Source organism: Mustela putorius, unplaced genomic scaffold (genome assembly GCF_011764305.1).
Source record: "Mustela putorius furo isolate JIRA1106 unplaced genomic scaffold, ASM1176430v1.1 tig00000193_pilon_pilon_pilon, whole genome shotgun sequence".
NCBI classification, from domain to species: Eukaryota; Metazoa; Chordata; class Mammalia; order Carnivora; family Mustelidae; genus Mustela; species Mustela putorius.
In genome coordinates, this window is record NW_025421309.1 from 1809567 (window position 1) to 1837254 (window position 27688).

The window sequence follows — 27688 nt, forward strand, 5'->3', positions numbered from 1 at the left end:
CCTCTTCCAGACCCATGCACCCGCCCCCACATATGCACACTTCCCAAAGATCAAGGGCAGAGGCAGGAGACACCCCCCTTCTCTGGCAGGGGGCTCAGGTACTCTGGCCCGCTCCTGTCTACACATGGGAGCTGACACAAACGCCTTAGAAGTGGGGTGGTTAAAAAAAAGTTGTCATAAAAAAAAAAATGTCATGTGAACTTGGGGGACGCAGTCTCTTCACTCAGAAGGGCAGGTGAACACAATTTTACACACACACACACACCCCACACCCCCAAATTCCCAAGCACAGACACAATGACCTGCCCCAGAACCAAAAAAAGAGAAAAGCCCATTTGTGAACTCGCCTTACACAACACTCTACCACGTGATAGAATCAGCAACAAAACTCGCTTTTAATGACGGTGTTGACCTGAGGAATCTTCAGACAGAGGCCTGCGGCCTGAGGCGACCGCCAGCAGAACGGGCCCAGGTCTCAGACCCCATGGCTCCCAGAGAGAGCAGATGTCCCCGTGGGAGGGGAGGCCATGCCGTCTACTGCTTCTCAGAAGACTAGAAACTAGCCTGGGGTGGGGAGGAGGGGGGAGAAACATGGTACAAAATACATTCCGGGCTCCCTGGCTGGGTCCTGAGCCTGGGTGGGGGGCAAATCTCACAGAGGAGGGGGTCAGGGAAGAGAACCACAGGCCCAGTCCCTGAGCCCTGCTTCTCTCTGCGTGGCCAGGTGCCAAGGGGCAGAACGTAGTAGTTATATTCCTCTTAAAAAAATAGATCTCTTTACAGTCACCTTCTCCATAGTCTCTTGGGTATTTGGGAAAGAGCATTTACCTGCACCCCAAGCCTTCAGAGGGGCTGACGGGGGGCTGCTCCAGACAGAAGAGCAAAGCTCTGGGACCTATGGCTTTTGCGTCTATGTTGTAGGGGGCGGTGCAGGTGTGGGCAGGACATGAAGCCACTGGGATCCGAGGTGGGACAGATGGGGTCCTGAATCAGTGCTTTCTGAGACTGATGGTTAGCGACCCAGGTCCTGGAGAATCCTTTGGTTTGATGTCTTACCACCAAGGGAGGTGTGTTTCTATGGAAATGAAAGAACCATTTTCTTCCTTAAAGAATCATTTCCAGGGGAGCTGGCCCCACAGGACTAGGACCAAGGGGTGGTCGGTGATCTGGGAAGGTAGTGGGCGATCTGTGTGGATCAAGGTCCCTACCTGATGGGGAGCACTCCAGGCTCTCTCACCTGGATACCAAAGGACCCCCTGCTAGGGGTCAGAGGGCAGTATAGGGTCACTGTGTTGGGCCCCACTGTGGGAGAGCTGCCCCTGGGTGCGGTCAGTCTTATTCAAGCTTTTGCTTGTAGCATGTGACCATCCTGGGGTTAACTGCTGGCACCTGAGGACCCCTGGGAGTGGGATCAAAGATTCCAAGGTCCCCTCCTGGGTACAGGGAGGGGGGGGAGCAGGGAAGGGTAGCATTCTGGAAACCAGATTGTTTCTCGGAGCTGTGGGACCTGGGGGGTGGGCTCCTCACACCGGCCCCCACATGGCAGTGCCCGTTAACCTCATGGGGGTACCACGCCTCCATAGCTCCCACCGAGTGTCAGAGACCCTTCTTCCAGCAGAAGCAACCTGGGTCCATGTTGGAGTCCCTGCTTCCCTGGGGCGTGGAGGAGAGAAGGGGAGGCCGTGAATGCTCAGCCTGGAAGGGAAGAGCACCCGGGGCCACTTTCTCCCTCGACCATCCCTTTAGCTCTCGAATCAATATCTTTGATTTCTGCAGTGGGACACCTGCTTCTCGGGGGACACTGTGAGCCCTCGCTCCCTACAGGCGGGATCCTGAGTGGTGGGGGCTGGGGCACCGGAGACAGGCAAGGGTCCATGGGGCTCGAGTGCCCCAAACCAGCAGGGAGTTGGGTGGGGAGTACCCCCACGGTCTCTTCCCTTGAGCTTCCTTCGTCATGCAGGAAACTCCACTGAGGGCCAACAGCCACCATGGGGATTGTTCCCAAACCAGAAAGAGAGGACAGGTTGCGGGGAGGTTCCCCAAGGGAGGAGAATCTCGAGACCCCAGCTGGGTGGGGACTCCCAACCCCCTCTTCCCCAGCCCAGGCATCATCTGGGGTAGTAGTCGTCGGGGACGCCGGTGAGGTTCCTCCCCTTAAGGGCCGCGTCCACCATCTTGATGTAGGCCGAGATGACCTTCTGCATGTCAGCCGTGTAGGGGTCATACTCGAGCTTGCGGAGGCCCGAGCGCTTGAAGTTGCCGTCCTTCTGGCTCTCCACGCACAGTAGCCGGTCCTCCCTGACGGCCACGCCCAGCAGGCTGACCATGCGGCCCAGCTGGACGAAGAGGTCCTGCTTCAGGTCCTCAAAGTGCACCACCAGCACCTTCTTGCCAAACTTGAGCCAGTCCAGCGTGTGAGTGGCCCACCACGGGGCATAGTTCCTCACGAACTCCGGCCACTCTGGGGAGAGGAGGCAGGGCAGGGTCAGAGAAGGGGAGGGGCGCCCAGAGGACCAGGGTCAGGATCAAGGCAGTTACGGCAACGCCCTTCACTCCTTCAGATCCCACACTGGCCCAGTCCCTCCCACCTCCGTGCTGTTGCTGCTACCTGCAATGTTCTCCGCCTTTTCTTGTCTTTGGAGAGAACAGTAACCCCTCTTAGGTGCTTGCTGCGTGGCCGCCCCAGCCTTCTCCATAAATGCATGTTATTGTGTTTTTATATACGTTTGCATTAGTGTAGCTAGTAATTTGCTTATTCCTCAAGGCAACCGTTCTCTTCCTTGAACCAAAAGTGAGGCACAGAGAGGTCAAGTAACTTGCTGAAGGTCACACAGCTATGCAATGGCAGAGCCAGGATTTGAAACCAAACAGTCTGGTTTCAAAGTCTGGGCTTTGAATGATCAAGTTGTCCTGTTTAGTAATGTTATATACTCACAGGAGGAGAGTAGGACCTTTGAATAGAGAAGTGAATAAAAGCACATGAGGTTTGGCCGGGGGGATGGGGTAACTGGGTGATGGGCATTAAGGAAGGTACTTGACAGAATCAGTACTGGGTATTATATGCAACGGATTACTCCTAAATTTTACCCGAAATTAATAATCTATACTATGTGTTAACTAACTTGAATTTAAAACAACAAAAAAGTGACTTGCCCACAAACAAAAAAGGCTCTGAGGGTTTTAGCACGGCACCCTGTACCCAGTAGGTGCTCAGTAAATGCTGCCTGTTTCTCTTCCTGTCATTGTTCTGAGCTAGGACCTCGTCTCCCCGGACTCCCCAGGCCCAGGCTGGTGCCACCTCTGGGCTTCACTGCCCCCTCCACAACCCCGTGTATTGTGTCTCTCTCCAGTAGACCAGGCTGGGGGTATAGTTTAAGTCAGATTATCTATCTTGCAATCTTTGCCTTACTGTTCTACTTTTCATCATGTTTTATTTTGTTGTTGTTGTTGTTTTGGATTGTTTGTTTTTGTTTTCAGTTTATTACCTTGCTGCGGTAATCTGGCAGCGGTGGGGGGGGGGGGACTGTCACGAACAGGGAACGGTGTGTTGGGGTGGTCTGGCTTGAAGACAGGCTACACCAGAATGTGGCTGATTGCTTGGGAAGCCCCAGAGAGGATCTCAAAGAGCTGCAAGCCAGTCCTGGGGCTGCAGAAATGGACAGAATGAGAAGTCCTTGCAGAGGAGGGGGGTGTCACAGAGAACGTCGGGAAGGGAGAAAGGGATGCTGAGCCCCCGATGGACAGTCACAGGCGGGTGCTCTGAAACCCGGGAGCCAGACCCCCTGCTGCTCACAGAGGCAATGCCACCCTGTACCCCCAGAGGCATCTGCTTTTTGAACGAGGGTCTATCAGTCTCCCCAGCTGGGCTGGGGGAGCCCAGTTGCTTCTTGACAACTAAACCTCCTCCTTTGCTGGGTGATGGGTACTTACAATCTCCTTTAATCCTAAAGTGTACCCTGAAGGGAAAGGGCTATTGCAGACTTGTATCACTAGTGAGGAGACAGGAGGCTCAGAGAAGGGAAGTGACCGGCCCAAGGTCACACAGCCAGGCCCCAGGTCCTAATCTTTCCGAGGCACCAGCAGCCTCACCCCACTCCCTCCCACTGCCTTACCCCCAGCAGGGGCTCAACGAACGCTGTTGAACTAAATTGGAATTCCCCACCGCCAAACTGTGACATGATAAAGGGCTCCTCTTTCTTTGCAAAACCCATCCAACCCCGTGGCGAGCCTCCTGCTCCCCCAGCGCCCGGAACACCGCTGCTGCTAGGGAAACGTGAATGCTGGGGACAAGGATATCTTTTATCTTTACGAAAGATGATTTACAAGGTGTCTGGCTAATTGGGCCCACACTGTTGTAATGGGTTAAGACCAGATGTATCTGAGTGATTAGAAGAACGTAGAGCATGTACATAGTCTGTTGTAATTTTTTTTTTTTTTTGGAGTCTGCCCCCTCCTGAGTCCTCCACCCACCCCTGCACACATCCCTACGAGGTCCAGACACCTGCTGCTCTTACCATAGAAGCCCAGCAGGATGAAGGTGGGACTCAGTTGCCCAGGAGCACAAGGATCAGATTTCTAGGCCGGGCTACTTCTGACCAATCATCTCAGGTATTTGCTGGGGGGTTACTGCACAAGCTCCCCCCAAAAAGGAGAGGGAAGACCCATCTGCAGGGTGGTCAGGGGCCTGCAGAGGGCGGTCCCAACCTTGGGTGCTTCTTCAGGGGTTGTTTAAGGCTCAGGGTCTGGGCACAGACCATTTTGGAAGCAGACAGCAGTGTTCACAACCCCCTTCCTCTCTCTGTTAGTTGTGGCAGTGGGGGGACCTCGGTTGGTCTCGAGACTCGGTTTACCCATCGGTGAAAGAACTGTGCTAAGACCTGCATCCTGGACGCGAGAGGGAACAGAAGCAGAGGGGCCAGGACCCCGGCCCCGGGCCCCAGGAGTGGCTCCTTCAATGTCAGCTGCTGGTACGAGGATTCTGGAGGTAAGTGCCCTGGCGTAACCAAGATGCACCCCCTTATGTCCCATCAGCTGGGTCAGCGCTTCCCGCCAACAAGGCTTGAACTCCCCCGGGCTGCTTCAGCAATAGCTGCTCACCAACCCCCCCAGATTCCTTCCTGGAAGCTCCTGAATTACTTCACTAAAAAGAAAAAAATTATAAACAAGAGCCCTGATGAGCACAGGATCCCCGTCCCAGTGGGTCATAAAGGCACACTGAGCCCCAGACCATGGGTCCTGGCACCGGTTCTGCCAAAACAGTCACCCACGAGCAACTGGCAGGGCCCCTAGGAGCTCCCGCCTCTTGCCAGGGGGAGGAACCAGGGCCTGATTAATAGCTTAACTGCACTTAATTCCCTGCGGAATCATTAAACACAGTCTGTTTCATTAAACGGATCCGGGACAATTCACCTTGTGTAATCATATCACATAAAACTTTGCTTTGGACCCACTCCAGGGAGACTGTAAAATTAACATTATGGAACCAAAAATGGGGGGCACGGGGAGGGTTGCAAGAGCCTTGCTCCAGCTCTACATGGAAAAGCGGGCACCGGCAGGGAGGGGTGGACCTGCTCCCCAACGGGGACCTCTGCTTTGGGGGGGGGGGCGGGGAACCCTCCCACCCTAGGCAATGATGCCCAAACATTCAAGTGCACTGGAAGCTTCAGGTGAGGGGTGTGTGTGTGGCGGGGATCTTTTTCAAGTGCAGATTCCCATTCAGGGATCCTGAGGGCTGAGCTGGGCTTTTCTAAACCCTCTTCCAGGTGGGGTCAAGGCACTGCTACAGAGACCCCACTGGGAGCAGCAAGGGTTTAAGGCGGTGGTTCTTAAATTGGAGTGTGTATCAGAAACGTCTGGAGAGACTGGGAAAACACAGACTGCCAGGCCCCCTCTGAGTTTCTGATGCAGCAGGTTGTGGGGTGGGAAGGTGTGGGGCTGGAGGATATGCGTTTCTAACCCATTCCCCCAGGCTACGTGTTCTGGCATGGCTGGCAAGGGCACTCTAAAGCCAGGGTCTCAACTCAAGTGCCTGCAGGGGCCAGATGGGAAAGCCAAGAGCAAAGAAAGAAAAGGGGTTCTTTGGGGGAAGGCTCTCAGAGCCCTGAAGACCTGGGTCAGGCCCGGGAGGGGATACAGAGAGAAGGCTCCCCATCCCAGGCTACTGTGGGGACCCTAGGCCCTCTGCCAGGAGATGCGTGTGCTGGAACCTTCTCTCTCCATTGCCCTGCAGTCTCGTGCTGCAGCAGGTCCTGACTCCTCCCTAACCTTCGGTTTGCAAGCTCCCAGCTGCTCCGAGGGAGGAAAGAGAGGCCAGGCGGCTCCTGGGAACTGGAACTGCCTGAACCTGAGACCAGGTGCCAAGCCGGGCAAGCTGTGAACTCATCACAAAGCCAGGGCCACCCCTAGGTAAGAGACAGCTTGGGAGCCAATGCCTGGGGTCATGCTTGCTTAGCCCCGTGATTGCTCCCTTCCTGGGCTGGTTTTCTCACCTGTGCAATGGAATGCTGCGGTGACCAGCAGCCTTTCTTACCTCCTCCAGGAATTAGGTTTAAATGACCCAATGAATGCAAAGAACTCAGCGCTGGGAGCTGCCCCATGGAGTCCCCTCTCTTCCCCCTGGGGGCAGCAGGAAGCCTGGGAGGCAGATAGTTGGATTTTACTCCTGTCCCTGGGTGCCCGAATGACCCTGGCAGGTTCCTGCCTCTCTCTGGGCCTCAATTTCCCTGTTAATCAATAGAGGGCCAACCGAGGTTTGGGGTCCTACCTGCACTCTAGAAGCAGTGAGAGCTTTAAAAAAAAATAACACCAGAGCCAAGGTTGCATTCCAGCAATGGTCCCAGTGTGGTCGGGGCACTGGGCTTTGTCCCCACTCCTCCAGGGAGGCGTGGCTGCTGTGTGGCAGGGGCTGAGGACCCCTGGGCTTGGTCGCCCCCAGGTCCTTTCCAGCTGGGCTGGCAAAGTCTTTGCTCAGCCAGGCCTCTGCCAAGTGCACCTGCAGACTTCTCAGCCTGGCCCTGAGTGTTCATTTCCAACCATCCCACAAATGAATCAGAAACCTCTTCTGGGAACAGTGGAACAAATGTCACCACCTAAGCTTCCACCCTCTGAGAGGGGGAATGAAGCAAGGGGAGGGACAGAGGACCCCCTGGACTGAACTGGGAAGCCAGGGCCCCGGTGGCCAGACAGGCCCAGGGGTTTTAAGGAATGACATCATTAACCACAGGATGGCTGCGTTAACACCTGTGTATGTGGGGGGGGGGGCAGTGTGTGTGGGGGCTTTGGAGCAGCTTTAGGAGGGGTGAAGTGGGAGAGCACCCCTTCAAGGCTGAGGCTGAAGCAGCCTGGTTCCTGGAGGCCAAGGTGGAGGGAGCTCCCCTTTACGGAGCACCAACTGGACTGACTGACCCCACTGTTCCATCGACATTTTATCCCATCCATCATCATAGCTCAGTGGGTAAGGGTTTGGGTTCAGGAGCAAAACTGTGTGGGGTCAAACCCCAGGTCCACTACCTCCGGGGAAAGCCTCTTCACCTCTCTGAACTTGGCTCGTCCCATCTCTAAAACGGGGTTAATTATGGGGTTTCAAGACTCTCCTTACAGTGATGGAGATGCGGGTGATAATGGATATGGGATTTTTTTTTTTATGAAGATTTTATTTGAGAGGGAGAGAGAGACAGTGAAAGAGGGAACACAAGTAGGGAGAGTGGGAGAGGGAGAAGCAGGCCTCCCTCAGAGCAGGGAGCCCAATGCAGGGCTGGATCCCAGGACCCTGGGATCATGACCCGAGCCGAAAACAGACGCTCAATGATTGAGCCACCCAGGTGTCCTGGATATGAGATTTTAAGAGCCAGAGGGCTTAAAGTTTTTCAAGATGCTCAAAGTTGGGTCTGACTTCAACGCTCTCACCACGATCGTGGGCCACCGGCTCTGGACTGAGATCTTTATCCACATGGCTCTGGACTGAGATCTTTATCCACAAAGCCGTCATCTACTAAGTGCCAGAAGTGAATCTCAAACCCCGATCATATTAAGATTCACGGCTGCAGGGCCAACTTTTTCACTCCTCAGCTGGCACAGTCATTTGTGTGACCTGGCACAAGTCACTTACTCTCTCTGAGCCTCCCAACCCAGAGCTGTTGGAGGTGGTTCATTGAAATGACGCTCTGTGAGTTCTTAGGGGGCTCTTGAGTGACCTCCTGGCCATCAGCCACTGACCATGGGCTGGATTCTGGTCTCCCGACTCCCAGGAAAGGGCTCTTGAAACTGCTTCCAGCCATCCCATATCAATTACACGAGGATCTCCATCTCCATAATTACTGAGTGTTTTTAAAGGGTTAAACTCTTAGAGCCCCACTATTATTAACCCCATTGTGTAGGCGGGACAAGCCATAGTGCTGGGAGATGGTGGAGCTGGGGTTTGAACCCAGGGAGTCTCGCTCTTGAGCCCATGCCCTTGACGGCTTCCTGTGACCCCATCGGGCTCCCAGCAGGTGCAGCTCATGGGCTGGAGGCCATGGGGAACCCTTCTGGATCCCCGGCAGCACCCAGCACCAGCTATACCGCCCACCCCCGCAAGGCAGCCTGCCCCTCACCCCCATCCCTGCAGTACCTTTGCCCTTCCAGTGGGCGTGTGCAGCAAAGCCGATGTGGCCGCCGTACTTGCGGTTGAACTCAGCCATGAGTGCCTTGTAGGGGTTACGAATGAGCAAGATGGCAGCATCGAAGGCCTCAATCTCCTTCTGGCCACTCTCATGTGTCTTGATGCAGATGGTCCTGCCGCTGCGCCAGTGGTCCCGCTCACCTTTGAACCCTGCTCCAGTCAAAGGAGGGAGATACAGAGCAGTGAGCCCAGGGACAGGAGTCCTGCCCAGTACCCCAGGCCAACTCAGGAAGCCTGCTGCATTCACTTGTTTCTGCCCATGTTTACTGAGTACCTGTGTGCCAGGCACTGTGCTGGCAGGTGGGAATAAAATCTGCAAAAATCTTCATGGGTCTTGCCATCTTTGGGAGTCAGGTAATGCAGATCATGACCTCGTTGACCACAATGAGCCACTGTGCCACAGAAGTGGCTGGGATTTCATGCCCAGGTGCCCCAAGAAGCACCGGAGAGGGACGCACTGGGGGAGTCCTCTTTGGGTGGAGTGTATGTCTCCAGGCCTAGCCCTGTGACTCTCCTTGGCCAGGGAAATGAAGACAGAAGTGGTTTTCTAGCATAGCCCCCAGATGCGTCACATGTTCGTTTAGTCTTATATGCTCTGCTGTTACTGTGAGAAGGACATGCACTACAAGAATGCTGGTCCCAGATGGTGAGAGACTCGTGAAACAGACACGGGTGCAACCTGGAGGCGAAGGGGTGTAAACTGACATGGAAAGGATGAGAAGGAATGACTAGCCCAAGAGAGGAAGGGAAAGGTGTGGGGGGATAGCAGATATAAAGGTCCTGGGGTGCGTCAGAAGAAATGTGTCACATGGATGACTTCTGAGGGGTAAAAGAGGGGAGTGTAAAGTCAGATTGGATTGTAGCGGTCATGATGGAGAGTTCAGCACTAAGACCACAAAGATTAGGAATCCCTGAAAAAGGATAGACAACAGGACAAGATCAGATTTTCCTTTCAAAAGCCGAGGAACTGACAGAAGTTGTGGGTTGCAGGAGAATGTTTCTCTGGCGCCAATGGTATGCTGGACACTGACCTGAGCCTTTCATGTAATTGGGCAACTCCATGCTTGCACTGATCCTAGGAGAGATTTTTATGGATAAGGACAACTGAGGCACCGGGAGATCAAAGAATTTGCCCAAGCTCTAGAGCAAGGGAGGAAGACATGAAGCCAAGATTCAAACCCAAGCCATCTAGGCGCCAGAGACTGAGCTCTTAGGCCTCCTGCTCTCCCGGGAGCGAAGGCACTTGGATGGCATCTTGAAAGCCAAGAAGAAATGTTCTCAGATGACGCCTTCAAGATACCCGCTGTTTTTCCAACTCCAAGTTATTTCTTTGGGCCTCCGTTTCCTCATCTATAAAATGGAACCACGCTGCTGCTTCTTCACCGGGCTGTTTGAGAAAATCAATGAGGCCCAGAAGAGGAGTTCAATCAATGGCAGCTCAATGACAACAAGTGTTGGGGGGGACACGATGGGCTGAGAAGCCACGCTTCCTCCCCTTTTCTCTCCTTGTCCCATGCACAAAGGTTTCTGAGGCTTTTAATAAGGTGGATTACAATGAGGCCAGCCTGGTACCTATTTCTGTTCCTGGAGATCAGGTTTTAGAAAAGGTAAAAGTCCAGTTTCCAACAACCCACCCCCCGACTCCCCGCTGGGGTCACAAGAACTGGAATATCATATCCTGAGCTAGATTCCATCCTGGGACTTGCCAAGTGAAACCTCAGGAAGTATCTTAGCCTTGCAAATTAGCACTGACCCCTGCCCACAAGGAAATATTCACCCCGTCTTGGAGCCCCACGGACTGCCCCATGTCATGGCACAACGAGGAGTGGGGTCTGGGAGTTAGAGAGCAGAGCCTGGGATACAGATGTTGACCCATGAGTTGGGTCCAATTTCAAGGCATGGAGCCCCACATTCCATCAGTAAAGTGCCCCACGACACAGACAAGGAACTTCCCATCTAGGATGGCATTTTATCTTTGCCAAAATGCATTTCAGCATGCGCACAGTAAGAGAAAAACACGTGCAGGGGTTACATAAGGACACATACAGGTTCTCAGAGAAGGAAGAGAACTAGAAACGTGGCAGAGGGGTTACGGTAGTTTAAATCAGCTCTTGCCATCAACAGATGAATGGATAAAGAAGATGTGTATATATACACTCTGGAATACTATGCAGCCATCAAAAACCCAAAGTCTTGCCATTTGCAACAACATGGATGGAACTAGAGGGTATTATGCTTAGCGTAATAAGTTAATCAGAGAAAGACAATTATCATATGATCTCTCTGAAATGAGGAATTTGAGAGCAGAGTAGGGGATTTTAGGGGATAGGGAGGAAAAAAATGAAACAAGACAGGATCAGCAGGGAGACAAACCATAAGAGATTCTTAATCTCAGAAACAAAACTGAGTGTTGCTGGGGGGTGGGAGGGGAGGGATAGAGTGGTTGGGTGATGGACACTGGGGAGGGTATGTGCTATGTTGAGTGATGTGAATTGTGCAAGACTGATGATTCACAGACCTATACCCCTGTGGGCAAATAATACATTATATGTTAATTAAAAAAAAATCAGTTTTGGTGCATTGTGAGACCTGGAGTCCATTTCTCTGTTACATGGTAGAGTCAACCCAGCACAGTGTTTATCAAGATACAAAGATTACACATATTGGAAAAGACCTGGTCTAGACTCCAGATGTAGGTCTCCTAAGAAGTTAGTCTGTAAGGGCACTGCAAAAGTAGGTAGGTGGAGAAAATTCCATTTAGCACAATGCCTCCCAGAGAGAGGAGTTCTTTGTCTAGGAAGGAGCCTTTAAGAATCCGCATGGGATCTGCCTGCCTGAGGAACTAGGGATGGTTGCTCCAGCAGCCTCCAGGGAGGGCCTTCTAGGTGATTTCAATCAGGGATGCAAGAGGGGGGCCAGAGCGGAATTGCTGAACTCAACCACCAGGGGGCCCCCTCTCCCCTCCTCCGTGATGCAGTACCCAGCTCCATTGCATCTGTGCAGAGCATTTCAATCCTGTTCCTTTGACGGTTCACCATAATAGCAGCTCACTGGGGCATGCATGGGACCCTCAGAGACTCTGAGAAGCCAGACAATGGTCGAGGCTTTGGAGAATAAGCTATTGATTCTCCTCTCCACCCCACTGCCCACTATGACATGTGCTTGTGCACTCTGCAGTTAAAGAAGCTGTCACGGAGAGGGGCAGGAGGCAGGGCTCCACATTTCTGCAAGCCCTGCTGTTTACTGGGGAGGGAAAGGCCCCTAAGAGCCTGCCTCATCCACGTCCCGCCACATCTATGTGGCCCCCAGGAGTGGAGAAAGGCCCTGCCGAACTCTGGGCAGTCATCCCAGCCCCTCCTGCCTCGGGATTCACTCAGCCCAGAGAGCTGGAGCCTGCACTCCGGGCAGTGGGGTCCCTGAGATGGGGAGGAGGACAGAGAGGGGAGAGGGGGCCGAGGGAGAGGGAGGAAGAAGGGGAAAAGCAGACACAGACACAAAAGAAGACAAAAAAGGAGAAAGGGAGACAAAGACAGATGGACACAGACACAGAGAAAATCATGTTTTGCAGATGGCCAGCCTCTCTGGGTAAGGGCAAGAGGGGGCAGAATGCAAGTGGCACACACAGTCGGATTCCAGGAGAATGTTCTCCCCCGGTACCCCTCCTTCACTCAGCAGCCCCTCCGGGGGGCAGGCTGTTGCCATGAGGAGAGAAGAGGAGGTTGCAGACAAAGTGCCAAGCAGCCCGTTAGACTTAGAAGGACCCTGGGGGTCACCCACTGAACACAAGCTTGTTACACAGGAGGAGATGGAGGTTTCAAGCCGGAGGGGTGGGGGTTTCCCCCTTATCCAGCTAGTTAGCTGCAGGGATGAGGGAGGAAACTGAAATATCACAAAGCCAGAGTCCCTGGAGCATCAGCTCATCCTACAGAAACCAACCCCCTGCAGGCCCATCCCTGAGGCCCCTCACTTCCAATCAATGGGCTCCTACTGTCTTTCCCACTGACCCCACTACTGTCCCTGCAGCTGGACATCCTCTCCAAGTTCTGCAGCCAGAGGCGTATTTTCACGCACACAAATCCCAGCACACCACTCCTCGGCCCAAGATCCCTCCATACCCCACTCCGCACCCGGCCGGGGGCCCCAGCGTAATATGCTTTCAAGGGCTTTGCCCACCCAGTCCTGGCTGTCCCTCCTGTGTCGCACCCCCAGCCCTCACCGCTGCCACCGTCCAATGCCACCGAATGGTCATTGACCAATCACACAGTCCCCTGCTCCTCACATCACTGCCCTCATCCACAGCCTCTCTCTGGAACTCCTCCCCCACCAGGGGGAGTCCTGTGCACTTTTGCACATCTCTGCCCCAGACTAAATCACAAAATATAGAAAGCACCCACCCCAGAGCTGGGCCCATCGCAGACATTCCATAAACACCCACAACACTTAGTATCACTAAGGGCGACATGGCGTATTGTAACGATAGGGACCATGATGAATGAGGGCTCTGGGAACAAGGAAGATGGGGCAGGAGGACGTGGGAGTCTGCCAGAGGTGCTGGAAGGGGGTTGTGATCTCGGCTTGGGAAGAGCAGGTTTCCAGGCAGAAGAGCTAGGATGGGGTGTGGGTGGGGACTGACAATCCAGGGAGAGGACAGTCATGGGCGTGTGGCTGGCATGTTTCCTAACTACGAAGACCACATTCTACCTGGAGCCTGACACTCAAAGGGGGCAGCAGACCAACCAGCCAGTGGGTGGCAAACCCCCTCTCCATCCCCCACCCCCCAGCGTTTGAGGATTTTCTTAAGCTGAATTTGTCTCAGCTGCAGAGGTCATGTGGGGAGGGACTTGGGGTTAGCAGGACTGACCAATGGTATTTTAACACCAGAGCCTCATAACATTGTCTTATATCTTTGTTCAAAACCAGTGTGCATTCGCTGTTGACATCTCCGTATTATAAATGAGGAAACGGAACCTCAGGGAAATAATGAAATCTTGCCCAAGGTCCCACACCTGATAACTACCAGCGTTCAGTCTGAAGAGTCAATCCCCTGACTCTGTCTTAAGACACAGTTTCCCTTTGAAGCTAGGAGGCTGAGTTAGATCAGAGGTGGTCCTATCAGGCATGTAGCCCACCATTCCCCCTTCTATACCCTCAACAGGCATCGCTGCTAGATTAAGGCACTTAAAGAGAACCTCAGAATCCTTCTTAACACATCGACCTAAAACAGGGATTCATCGGAATGAACACAGGAGATGAAACCACTTTGAATCCCTGGACTGATGATCCTGAAAGACCCTTATATTTGTAAACTCTGTAATTCCATAAATAGGGTTCCTGCCCCAGCCCAAGGGCCAGCCATGGGATGCTTCCTGAGTCTGCTTCTCCTTGCCACTCTCTAGGACAAGCCAGAGATATTCCAGACTCTGCCTGGGTTCCTCCCAACAACCCCCATAAAGGCAGCAGGACAAAGTGTTTGTTAAAAGCATGGATGTAATGTTGACACCTGGGCCTGGGTTCAGATCCTGATAGAAGCATGAAAAACCCTCACCTTGAAGCCTCGAACACATTTCATGCTCAATAAATGATCGCATAAGCCAAAACTAAAAAATCAGTCCTACCAAACATTGGGATCCTAAGATAGACCTGACCGCTCGCTAACTCCGCCCTTCAACCCGTCCCTTTTCATCCTTCTTGACCTTCCCGCTTCCCTCCCGCAGACAGAGGTCCCCTGGCTCTCCCAGTGCCTGGTCCCCAGACTGTAGTGTTCACAGCCTACACTGATGGCTCGCTCACTCTGTGCTAAGCCTGTTACACGGAGCAACTTCTTAACTCTCACAATGACCTCACCAGGGACATACCATGATCTCTGATTCATGCATGATGACGCAGGATCAGAGAGGTGCTCAAAGTCACACAGCCAGTAAGCGGGTCTTCATCTGGTTTGCAGACACAAAGACCCACAGCCACAGGCAGCCCCATGTAAAGACAAAACCTCTCACAAATAGAGCTGCTTCCCTGATGCCCCTGCCAGAACTGGGAGGGGGCCTCACATCCAATGGGGCTTTCACCCAAGGTTTTCAGTTTCCCAGTAAGAACCCCCAGGGTCTTCTTGCCCATATGATGGGAATAGTAAGAATGCAGGCTTTGAAACTGGGATGTCCTAGGCTGTAATCCTTCACCAGCCTGTTGAAAACAATGTGCGTGACTTGGAGTAAGTTACCTTTTCTCTCCAAGCTTCAGTTTTTGCATCTGGAAAATGATACCACATCCTATGTCCTAGGGTTACTATGCCGGGCTAAAAATGGAGCACCTGGCATGACTCTTGGTGGCCAAAGTAGTCTGTCCATGACCATCTAAACCTACACGAAGCACATGGCACACAGCGCTCCATAAATGCCTGCCAGGAGACTACACTTAGGAAGTGCCTCTGGAGCCCAGAAGCGCTCAGTGAACATCTGTGAGCAGAAGGAAAATAAAGCACCCGCACAACAGATACCACTGGTTTCAGGGTAGGTAAGACACTTGGTACATAGTAGGTGCTCAGTAAATGTCTCCCCAAATGAGCCTCCTTCTTTCCCTCTGTATATAGCACAGAGATGCTGGTCCATCGACATTGGTGGGGAGGGACCTGGCTAGAGTGGTGCTCCAGGCAAGTTGGCAGTGCCCTAGCCAGAGAGAGAAGGTAGCACGCACATAGTAGGAACTTGATAAATGCCCCTTTTTGAGTAGATGCTGCTCAGGCAACGTTTGTGGGGCATACAAGGAGGCAGGGTACTGAGTGCGCAGTAGGTCTTAGCAACCATGCCCAGGTGACTCAAGTGGCACATAGTAGGGACGCAGGAAAGGTTTTCCCCTGCCCTTCCCCAGGTGGGTCCACTCCAGCCTCCTCACCTTTATTGTAGAGGGAACCGTCGAAGTAATAGCTGCCAGTGTAGAAGCCGGTGGCCAGTTCGATGAGGTGGCGAGCCCATGTGTTGCCGGCACCGGGGAAGCTGGCCAGAGCAATGAGCTGCTTGGACTTGGCTGGGAGGAACTTTCGGTCCATGCAGCGGTTGTCTGCAAAGGGCAGGACACGGTCAGGTGCAGGCAGATGGAGCTGGACAGGAAGGGAGCAGGGCATGAGTCCCACCCCGACCCCTTCCCAGCCCTGCGGCCCAGGTCGTGTGTGGGACCCCCCCTAGGCCCCCTCCCTTCCCATGGCTAAAAGGAGAAAAATGGTTCCTTGTCACTGGGTTGACACGAGGGTTGAAGGAGACCATGGATGAGGAGGGATGATCCCGTAGCAGGAATTCAATGAACGCCAGCTAGTTCTGATCTCCTGCCTCAGTTTCCCCCCAGGACAGAGACTCACTCTCATACTGCCCCAACCATCCTTTGCTTTAGAAGACAACCCTCCAAAGTCATCTGCCTACATGGGGTGCAGTCCAGGGTTCTGACCTTGACCTCCAAGCCAGGTGTGGCCAGGCTCATGTTTCCTTCCAGGCTCACCCCTCCCACCCACCTGCTGGCCTCCAGGGTCCCTCCACTTCCTGTCTGTGCTCTGCTCCTTCCTGACCCAGCAGTACCCCCGGGGACAGTAAGAGACTTTGCTGCCCTCACCATCCCCACTTTTGCCAGGCTCTGCCGAATCAGCCCCGCCTGGCTTCCCTCCTCCCCAGGCGAGCCTTACCGAATGGGGTCCTTCCCCTCCTTGTCACGTATCTCCATTGTAAACTCGAAGGATGATTTGATAATGCCCTTTGCTGACTCTCTAGCAATTTCTATATCCTCTGGCACAGAGTAGGGATAATAAAAGCGTCTTGGGTGGATGGATGGACGACAGATGTGTAGGTAGGTGGACGGATGGAAGGATGGATGGTGAGTGGGTGGGCAGATGGGGAATAATAGTATTTACTTTATAGGAATCTTGTAAGGATTGACATAATACATAAAAATACATTAAAATGATAAAGTACTCAAAGGGGAGATTTTTTTCCTTTTTTTTTTTTTTTTTTCTTTTTAGTCTTCATCCTCATGTGTATGTCTAGATTCTCTGGCTTTACAGAGTCCTGAGGGTGCTCCTGTTGTCAGAGCCCCGACACCTCCCACTGCAGCACAGAAGGCACCGTGCTGATTTATTTTGACCCCCAGAGATGCAAGGGAAGCTGAGGGAAGGCCCAGCATAGGGGACTCTGCAGCGGGGGAAGGAGAGGAGAGAATCCTACATTGGGATCCTAGAAGCCCTGCCTCCTCACTCAGGACCAACGAGCTCGATCCTTAGTTACCACAAAGGGACAGCAGACAGCTCTGTCCCCCTGACACGTTTCGCCTGCCCCTGAGCCCGCCAGACCCCCTGCCCCCCCCACGCTCCTCCTTCCCTCCCACTCCCAAGGGAGAAGGGCTATCACCGCTCCCGTGCCTGGGTCCCATCTCCGCCCTCCTCCCCTTCTCTCATCCAGCTGGCTCCATCACATCCACATTCACACATGAACAAATCATGCCATCATTACAAAAATCTCTTTAAAGGAACACCTCTCTGTCCTCACCCAATTCCCATCCCACCTCTGGCTGAGCTGTCCACACTTGCCATTCTACTCTCTTTCTGCTCCTCTTTGCTCCCAGGAGCTCCCCTCTGAGCTCCGCCCTGCTCATGCACAGACCCAGACCCTCTAGAGGCCCTGGTGACCGCCCGGAGCTCTGTGCAGCACCTGACACCATACCCCGTCCTGCCCTTCACAGAATTCCTCCCAGGGTTGTCTTTCCTGTCCTGCAGGACCTGCCCTTACCAAGATCTAGCTGGGAGCCACACTGATGTCTTGTAACAGCCCATCAGGGAAACATCTGAGTTCCTAAACTGAAATTCCAATTCTACCACCTGTTTGCTGGGTGCTCTGGGAAATATGACAGGTCTGAGCCTCACTTTCCTCACCTATAAAATGGGACTACTGACAACAGTGGTGCCCTTGGGAGGGTCACAGGAGGTGTAATAATGCACAGGAGGAAAGGTGTATGAACACGGGGCTCCCACATTAGAGCTTCAATCAACCACACCTCCTCATGCTGTGGCTTCCAGTTGGGAGGCCCCAGCTCTCCATCCCCCACCGCCCCAGGTTCAGTATGTTCAGAGCAGACTTCAGAAAAAATAAATCCAGTTTTGGTCTTTGTTAATGCCAACTGGGTGTCTGGGGACAGTTTTCCTGGAAACACTGCAGAAAAAGACTAGGTGTGTAAAATTCTTGGTTAGGTCTTATATTCTGATAGGGGTGCGGATTATATCCTGTTGACTTTGAATGGTCCCCTTAAAATCTGAGCATTTCATGCTATGTAAATGTTACTTCAAAAAATCAATAGTGGGAAGCCTGCGTGGCTCAGCCAGTCAAGCCTCTGCCTTTGGCTCAGGTGATGATCCCAGGATCCTGGGATAGAGCCCTACATTGGGCTCCCTGCTCAGCGGGAGCCTGCTTTTCTCTCTGTTGGTTGCCCCCCTTTGTGTGCGTGCTCGCACCCTCTCTGTCAGATAAAATCTTAAAAAAAAAAAATTAGCCAAATTCAAAAATTTTTTTAAAAAGCCAAAAATAGCAAATATTGAATTATAATTAATGACATGTACATGAACATGTAATATGCAACTTAGAGGTGACCTTCAAAAGACCTGGATTTGAACTGTGCAGGTCTGCTACACACAGAATTTTTTTTTTAATAAATCCAGTACATTACCATAAATGTGTTTTCCTTAATAATATTAATAATAATATATAATAAGTTTATAATATACAATAATATAATTATAATATATTATATATAATACATATAATAAATAGTAATAATATAATAATAATAATAAATGTGTTTTCTTAATAATATTCTTTTCTCTAGCTTATTTATTTGGATACAGTATATAACAAAAGTAACATACAAAATATAAGTTAACTGAACGCTGGTGTTACCGATATGGCTTCTGACCAACAGCAGGCTGTGAGGTAAGCTTTTGGGGAGTCCAAAGTTAAATGTGGGGGTGCGTGGCTGGCTCAGTCGGAAGAGCAATGCAACTCTTAATCTCTAGCTTGTGAGTTCAAGCTTTGCGCTGAGCACAGAGATTACTCAAAAATAAGTAAAACTTAAAAAAAAAAAGTTAAATGTGTGGGGCGCTTGGGTGGCTCAGTGGGTTAAGCCTCTGCCTTCTGCTTGGGTCATGATCTCAGGGTCCTGAGATCGAGCCCTGCATCGGGCTCTCTGCTCAGCAGGGACCCTGCTTCCTCCTCTCTCTCTGCCAAATAAATAAACAAAATCTTAAAAAAAAAAAAGTTAAATATGGATTTCTCAACCACACCAGGAGGTCATCACCACCCCTAACCCCCATGTCGTTCAAGGGTCAAGGGTGTTTTGAAACGCATGGAAAAAATAAGAAGGATCGAAGGATGGCAAAACGGAGAGATGGAAGGTCAAGTCCGTATAATAAAATGTCTATGGGATGCATCGTGGGTGTTCAGGGTGTGATTCCAGTTTTTTTGTGGAGGTTTGACAATTTTTTTCCCCCAATCATAAAATGTTGGGAGGGAGGAAAATCAAAAACAGAAAACAAAACCCTGGCCCCTCAATTTCTCTAGAAAACGGCATTCTCCATTCAAATGCTGCCTGGGAGGTCAAGACCCATTCTGAGGTAAAGGCTGTTGTGTTCAGCCCGCAAAATAAAGTTTATTTGTTTATTTCATCCCTGAAAAAGACAGCTCCTAAAGTCCAAGCAGGTGCTAGAGCTTTGGAATCAGAGCTCATCTTATACCAAGGCTGTCACGGCCAAGCGTGAACAAGGCTTTTCCCTCTCAGAGCCCATTTCTTCCTGGAAAATGGGGCTAATCTCCTTACAAGATGAAATGGAGAATACGTGGGAAGCATTTTCAATGGATACTGAGAAGCTGCGGTTGCCCAGGATTCAGACCCCACCTGGGTCTGCATCCCAGCTCTGCCCCGTCCTAGCTGTGCCACTCAGGCCCAGCTACCAAACCTCTCTGTGCCAAGTTGGAAGACAGTCATTTTAGAACTTTTGTATATTTCAGAATATTTCTAAGTATTTAGAATTTTTGAACAGTTGTGGACCAGTAATAATAGGGGCACCTAGGTCCTTGCGAGGACTGAATGAGTTAATTCAGTCTCAAGGGCTTGAACAGCACCTGGCACACAGTAGGTGTTGGAGAATCCCGTTCCTGGCAGGAACATCAGGGTTTAGCACACAGCAAATGCAGAATAAATGGCAATCATGATGGACCAGACTCTTGGCAACCTAATAAACCTCGGGTCTCTCGAACCTTGCCAGTGTGAGGGACTGCAAACCTATTGTGGAAAACTGGAGAGCAGTAATGGCCTGAGGACATGGCCCAGGGGATGAGCAAAGCCATCCATCAGGGACTCTTTATCTGCTATTGAAAAGGCTCCACTGTCTGCTTCATCCACATCAAAGCCATTCACAGTCATGGAATAATTAATCTGTGCATGACTCTGCCTTAGGCCAGGGCCACAAGGATCTGCGCAGAGTCACCCACACTTCCTAAATGCTAACACATGTTCATCCCTCCTCGCTGTGCTATAAACAAAGCTAAGAGCGGCACTTACTAGATTCTTGCTCACTGGGCTCTTAGCACAACTTCAAGTACCACAGAAGAAGCTCCAGGAGGCTACTACTGGTATCCTCATCGGACCAAACAGGGGACAAGCTCTTACTGGAGCTGCCACTAGCTCTTTAGACACTTTTGTGCCCATTAGAAAAAGACACTCTGCCCTTCCTCTGGGTAGAGGTGCTGCTATCTAGAGTGCAGAGCATGGCCTGACTTTTGGGCACCACTTATCTTACAAGTTGTGACTGTGCAGTGCCCAACCTGCCCAACCGTACATGGAAGCCCAGTTCCTGGAGATGAAAAGGAGGTCTAGCCCAATCATGTTTCATTGTATCTCCAGGCTTCAGGGGGTATGGGGAGTGTTCTTTGCTCTGTGGGCAGAGTTTTCTAGCAAGGGCTTTGGAGTTTGAGACATGAAAGCAAAGCACTCTCATAGAGTGCAATTGTGGCCGGTTCCCAACCCCGGAGTCCTGCTCCTCCCACCTCGAAAACAGCGATGATGTTGTCTTGATTATAGGCTTACTATGGCCTTTACATCATTCAGAGAGCTGAGGTGGGGCAAGGGACCCGTGCTTAGTAGGTGGTCAGCATATTCAGATACTGGGGTAATCCTTCAAGGGTTTCCTTTGGCCTGAGTGCCCCAGCACCCTATGTGCCACCCACACTTCATGATGCCTCAGTCTGGGGAAATAGCTTTCAGCTAGAAATTGTATAAGCAGCGTGACCTCGGGCAAGGCTCTTAACGGTTCTGTGTCAGTTTCCCTGCCTGTTAAAGCATCCATATTGACCATTCCCACCTCCTGGGAGAGCTGAGGGGATTCAGCGAGGAAGCATGAACTAAGAACTCAACACAGACTCGAGCACCAGGAGACCCTCAGCACTGCCAGCATTATGGGCCAGCAGCCCCAAGAGTCGGGAGGGCAGCCAGGCAAGAAGCTGAGGTCCTTCCAGCAAAGAGAGGATGACAGAAAATGAAGAAAGAGAAGATTTTATAAATAAATGGACAGACTCCTGGAATTGAAAGGCCTCCTAGAGATCAACCATCTAGAGCTGCGTTTTGCAGATGGGGAAACTGAAGCCCGGAAAGGGGCCGTGACTTGCCCAGGATCCTGCTGCAGGTCTGGGTTGGTCACCTGCATCCCCCACTCCCAGCCTCAGTGACATCACACTCAGTCTCACAGCCTCTACCACAGGAGTCGAGCCACCCAGGTGGGGGGGTTCAGTATGAGGGACAGAGATGAGGGTCTCTGGAACCTCCACATCCCTTGCCTAGGGCCCTTGCCTCTGCTGTCCATTGGGATCACTGAGCCAGGCCAAGTTCTCCAGCCCTGCCCTTGCCCCTACACTCTGGCTTACATAGTCGGAACGGGATAGGCTGGGATGGGCTGGCCGGGAGCCCTCGGGGTGGGGGGCGTCCAGGTGGAGAACCCCGGCTTACCTTGGACTTGTGTCTGGTACACAATGAAGTAACTGGGAGTCCCGCAGCTCTCAAACTCTTCTGCACTACACTTCTGGGCACAGAGCTGCTCGTCCTCCCTCTCATGGAGGGGGAATCGCGTCGTGGGGAACCCACAGTGGCAGGCATTGCCAGCAAGGGCGGCCAGCGGGTACTCCTGGACCGGGGAGATGGGAAGGAAGAGCGTCACTAAATCCCCAGACGGACGGCCCAGACTCCCCATGCAGACCAGGCCTGGTGTCCCAATCATCCCAGACTGAAAGGTCCCCAAACTTCACTTGGATGAGTTCCCCGCCCCCTTCACGTCCCTCCCATGCTAGCGTTTCTTTCCAGCTTAATTAAGGTATAATTGACAAATAAAACCAGGCACTTCGGTACATTTTGCAAATACTATAGAAAGAAACAATGTAATTACTTTCCAAGGAGGCACTCTGCCTGCCAAGACTCTGAGCCCCCATGGGCTCTGTTTCTCCTGCAAAGGGGAGATTAGGGGAGGGTTGAGAGGCGTTAGAGACACCTGAGCATGGAGACAGAGCTTTCTCCAGGAGGACTAGAAAGAAAACTACAAAGAAACTGCTTTTCTTACCATCCTGCACCCTGCCACCAGAAAGCCTCGGCTCTCAGAGGGACCCGAAGCCCCCGCTTTGGGAAAAGCTGTCTGAGCCCATTCTTTTAAGCCAAAGAGGATACGGATCCCCACGTCAGCTACGCTCTTCTTGGGGACAGCTGCTCCTAACTGCTTAATTTGTTCTGCGGAACAGCTGAGCCAGAGTGAGGTGGGGCTCAGTTTGCTGTCCCTTGTCCAACCCGCAGCCCTGAATCCTCCCTGACAGGAATAACCTAGTAATACACCAAGGTCGCATCTCTGTGGCCAATCCTGCAAACTTTGCACAATAGGTTCGGCTTCTTCCTAACACATACTGAATAGAACTTTACCTCTCCGCTGAAGGGCAGAGGCAGAAAGAGAGGGACAGCCAGACGATGGTATGCAGGTGAAGCTGCGTGGGGCGTGACCGATGGAGTTTCTAACAGGTGATACACATTGAGTCTCGGCCGATCGCCTAAATCTCCTACCCTCCACTCCACAGCACAGGTAGTTCTGTACCCCTGCCCACGGGATCCCCTCAATTTTTCTCTTGTGACCCCTAAGGAAATCAGAGGAAACTGGAAGAGGGAGCTTTGCAGAGGGGCCTTCCTGTCCATCCACACACGTTCGCTTCCCTCCAGTCCTGCGTACAGTCTGACTCGTTGGGGCCTCACGGTCTCACCTGTGTCCCACCTGCAGCTGACCTGCATGGTCATCAGGGACTGGGGCGTGTCCACGGAGGGGATGCTACGGGGAGCGGAAGGGCATTCCCGCCCGAGAGAGAAAGCTGGGCACGCCTCCTCAACTTAACAACTTGCCCCCTGACCTTCCAGGATGCCTCTTAGAAGCAGAGCAAGCACTCAGGAAATGCTCGGTGACTTGAACTCGCCTGGCTGCCCTCGAATGGTTCTGGAAGCCTCTCTAGTGTAGCTCAGAAATTCGGAGTGTAGATGCGGAGTCAGGCCCAGGTGTCACCCCTACTTGCTTGTGCTATGAGCTCGGGCAAGTGACTTCACCTGTCTGGGTGCTGGCTTTGTCATCTGTGAAATGGGCTTGAAAATCCTCAACTCCAAGTCTCTGTGTGAGAGGTAAACTGAGACCCATGGTGCAGAGGGCTACACAGTGAATGTGCTCAGGAAGCAACAGCCTCCTGGCATTCGTGGATGCCACGAGGGGCTTCGTGGATCGGGAGGCTCAGAGGGGTGAGACAAGCAGGGGAGGTGGGGCACTGGAGAGTTGGGGTGCAAGCTTGAACACCCAGCAGGAGCCACAAGGCAGGCCCCCAGCAAGTGCCAGCCTCTCTGAGGACAAACACAGCATCTGGTTGACCCCGCATCCCCAGCACTGAGCACAGGGGCCTGGCACAAAGCAGTTTCTTGGTAGATATCAGCAAATGATTGAAAGGGGCAACCACTTTTTGTGGCGTGGAAGGGGTGGTTTTTTGGCCCCTCATGGAATGAGTTCATCTTGAAAGAAGGTTGGAGCTCCTCAGACAGCACTGCCTAGCCCAGCTCTGGGTGTTGGGAGGGCACCAGCGTTCAAGGAACAGCCCCTACTCTTGTGGAGTTCACAGTCTAGTTAGGGAGGAAGGATCTCAGGATCTCAGGCTAAGACAGGACCCACAAACCATCTAGTTCGACTCCAATCCAATGCCCGAAGCCATTGGATTCAGCTGGACACAACACCTGCCCTGACTCTACTTGCATGCCTTCAGTGACGGGGATCTCACTCTGTCTCAAAGTGGGGCTGCTCTTGTCTTTCCCTGATAATCTCATGCTTGTGGGCCCAAGTTAGAATGTTACCCTCATTCCTGAGCATTCCTGAGATTAGAACAAACTCACCTCCTCAGTGGGAAACAGACCCCAAGTAACTTCTACCCCTTAGATTCACATGTCCCTCGCCTGTGTCATAGATCACAGAAATGACCCCCTCATCCTGGCTGGGCCGCTGCCTCTCCAGCCAAGCCCCTGCTTCCTGCAGCTGTTCCATACCGCCTCTTCCCGTAATTCTCTGAGAAGGACCCCTGGCTCACCTTCTCGGTGCAGAGGTCCACACACTTATCCACGGACATGTTCGGCATGGCAGCTGTCACGGGCAAGGCCAGGGAGAGGTTGTCAGGCCTTCGGAAGCAGCCTCGGAAGACTGCGCTTCCATCTGGAGAACCGGGGGAGGGGAAAGCAGGAGTCAGATTTTGGCTGGAGAACCACCTTCTGAAGAAAGTGCTTTTATTTACTTATTTAAGATTTTAAAAATTTATTTGAGAGAGAGCACCAGCGGGGAGGAGGGGGTAGAGTGAGAGGGAAAAGCAGACTACCGGCTGAGCAAGGCCCGCCAAAGCGGGGCTTGATCCCAGGACACTGAGATCATGATCTGAGCCGAAGGCAGACGCTTAACCGACTGAGCCACCCAGGAACCCTATGACAGTTGTTTTAGGTCAACATGGCTAGGCCATGGCGCCCTGTTGTTTGATCAAACATACATCTAGGTTTGGCTATGAAGGTATTTTGTAGATGTAACTAACATTTATACGTACTGGATGTCAAGGAGACTTACAGGACATTACCCTGGAGCACATGAGTGGGCCTCACCCAATTAGTTGAAGGCCTCCAGAGCAAAACCTGAGGTTCCCCAGAGAAGAAGGAATTCTGCCTTAAGGCTGCAGCATTAACTGCTATCCGAGTTCCCAGCCGGCTGGTCTGCCTACAAATTTCAGGCTTGCCAGCTTCCACAACTGCATGAGCCAATTCCTTAAATAAACCTCCTAACATGTGTGTATGTGTGTTTCTCTGGAGAACGCTGACTAATAGAGTAGCATCATAGGCAATTTTTATTCTGATCTTTTTAAAACCGTTTCTTGCTTTCTCTACAGTGAATATGTATTTTTAAAGTAATTAAGACAAATTAAAAAAAAATGTTTAGGGGCACCTGGGCGGCTCCGTCAGTTGAGCGTCAGACTCTTGATTTCATCTGAGGTCGTGGTCTCAAGGTCGTGAGATCGAGGCCCACATCAGGCCTTGAGATCAGCAAAGTCTGCTTAAGATTCTCTCTCTCTCTCCCTCTGAACCCCCACAACATGCTCACACTCTCTCTCTCGCTCTCTGAAATAAATAAATCTTTAAAATTTATTTTACTGCCCCTGTCAAATCTATCGAAAGGCTCATGATGCCCATTTAAAATTGAGGTCAGCTGTTCTCAAATTGGAGTTGCACGAACCTTTCCAGAACACAGCTGTCAGGTAAAACCAAGGACACTGTCCAAACTGCACACCAAAATCAGAAGCCCAGACATTGGTGTCGTTTACTGAGTGCCTGCCGCGTGTGATCTACTCTGCTGGGAACTTTACTGACATCCTCTCAATGCCCCTTCTGGAAAACTCTGCAAGGTCTGGAGTAAGCTCTCATTGTGCCCCTGAGGGCAGCAGGGCTCAAGCCTTCGGTTACAAACCGAAGGACCCACTGTTGGCAAAAACTTACTGAGGATCTCCCCAACCAAATAAAGCAAGCTGCAAAAACCATGCACCTCCATCCCTGTCTCCCGGTCCTTCTGGAGCATGAAACCTCCCGGTTGGCACACACGCATATGTTAGGTTTGCGTGCAGGGAAAAGATACAGAATTGTTCCCCGGGCAGCTGGGTGGTGGAGGAGCAGGAGGGAGGGAATTCGGGAGTGATTGTTTTAAATGTCAGCTGTCATCCTGGGGATTATCTCTAGCACTTGGCACCCAGGAGCCCGAAGTCTTTCCTGGCAGAGGCAAATCTAGCAAACTGACAAGATATCTGGAATGTGGGTAAATGGTGGCTTTCCAGAGCTAATTTCCAGCCTTGCACCATCCAGTCCTGTCTCCCTCACTGTCCTCAGCCATTGCTCCAGGCTGGTGAGGGAGCTGGCAGTGGCTGTGGTGGCTAGAAGTGGTCAGTGTGCTATGGACCCACCCTGAGGTCCTCTGGGCCTCAGTTTCCCCACATACAAATGGCAGAGAGGCGGAGAGACCACACAGATTCTCTTCCATACAGGGGGCAATCCACGCCCCCTCAAGTAAGGCACTGTCACACCCCAAATACCACTAGGGTCCCATCCCGTGGCCCAGGGTGCTCACAGGGGAGCCCCAGAAATCAGTCACCCCCAGGAAGATTTGACGATGCTCAGAGAATGTGCCATCGAAGGTGAGGCCTGGGAAAGGAGTCAGGCATTGGAGCTAAAGACTCATGGCTACAAGGTAAAACACCGAACACAGGTGTGTGGACCCTCATTAACCAGAAAACTCCATCTGGAAGCCCACTTGGGTCCCAGGCCAGAGAGACACTGCCTGGTTTCCAGAAAGAGGGGAGCTTGCCTTCTCTCTTCAACTCTCCCTCCGGCTGTTTGACCCCCACCCCCCATGCTGGGTGCCTGGCCTCTCTTCACAGCAGCCCCTGGGGTAGATGCTGGGGCTCCCCCCACTTTTGGATGCGGAGCCGGAAACTCAAGGACTCTCTGCCTTCCAGCATCACCAAGTGGTCCAACGACAGAGTGATATGAAGCCAGGTTGCTCTGCCTTCCAAGTTCCAGCTTCTTCCAATAAGAATAATGCAGTTATGATGATTGGGGGCTTCGAGGAATATTGGGATATGGCTGGGATCGCCGTGGTTCCCGCGTACCAGCCACATGGCTGTCTGGGGGAACCAAGCTTAGCTGCTCCCACGCATAGACTTGGTGAACATGACCATCACTCTGGTGGCGTACACTTTCCCCTTCGTACGGATGCAGGAACAAGGCTCAGAGAGCTGAAACCACTTGACACAAGTCAGTCAACATCGAAGAGGCAGAGCGGATTCTGGAATCGAAGCGAGACACCTTGTCCTGGCTGGGTGCTAGCCACTGGGTAAATACCTCTTCCCTACAAGAAAGGTCTCATTCTCCCCATTATATAGAAGGGGAAATGGAAGCTCAGAGAGGGAGAGTGACTTGCCCAAGGTCACACAGCTGACGAGGAGTGGCTTCTGGATTCTGAACCCAGGAATATCTAAGCTCCAAGGCCTCACACTCTGGGCTGTTCTTCTTTAAGAAGCCACATCCGAGCCTCATATTATTAGCCTTTGTAAAACACTGTGACACTCGTTTTGCCTCTCCTGCCCTTTACACTCACTCCACTTTGACCATGAATCCTTCACAAAGTCAAGGCCATCGCTCTGAGGTTATCTTGACACTGGAGTCAGATTTTCTTTAAGTACCAAGAAAAACTCTTGACCCTGAGTTTCCAAAACCAGATTTGAATTGTTAACCTTGGGGTGCCTGGGTGGCTCAGTAGATTAAGGCCTCAGCCTTTGGCTCAGGTCATGATCCCAGGGTCCTGGGATTGAGCCTCACATCAGGCTCTCTGCTCAGTAGGGAGCCTGCTTCCCCCTCCCCCACGCCTGCCTCTCT

The 27688-nt window shown here is 52.1% G+C and overlaps 1 protein-coding gene across 2 annotated transcripts in view; it reads right to left on the bottom strand.

The window, feature by feature from the left end:
- Positions 1–371: 371 nt before the first annotated feature.
- WSCD2 (WSC domain containing 2) overlaps positions 372–27688 on the bottom strand; it is a 116067-nt gene continuing 88750 nt past the window's right edge. For both annotated transcript variants that reach the window (XM_004779068.3, XM_004779069.3), the window contains exons 5-9: positions 24319–24440; positions 21683–21857; positions 15548–15712; positions 8609–8809; positions 372–2461 (exon numbers count right to left, since the gene is read on the bottom strand). In XM_004779068.3, coding sequence (XP_004779125.1) covers positions 2109–2461; positions 8609–8809; positions 15548–15712; positions 21683–21857; positions 24319–24440 — 1016 coding nt within the window. In that variant the 3' untranslated portion in view covers positions 372–2108. The remainder of the gene's footprint in view (positions 2462–8608; positions 8810–15547; positions 15713–21682; positions 21858–24318; positions 24441–27688) is intronic.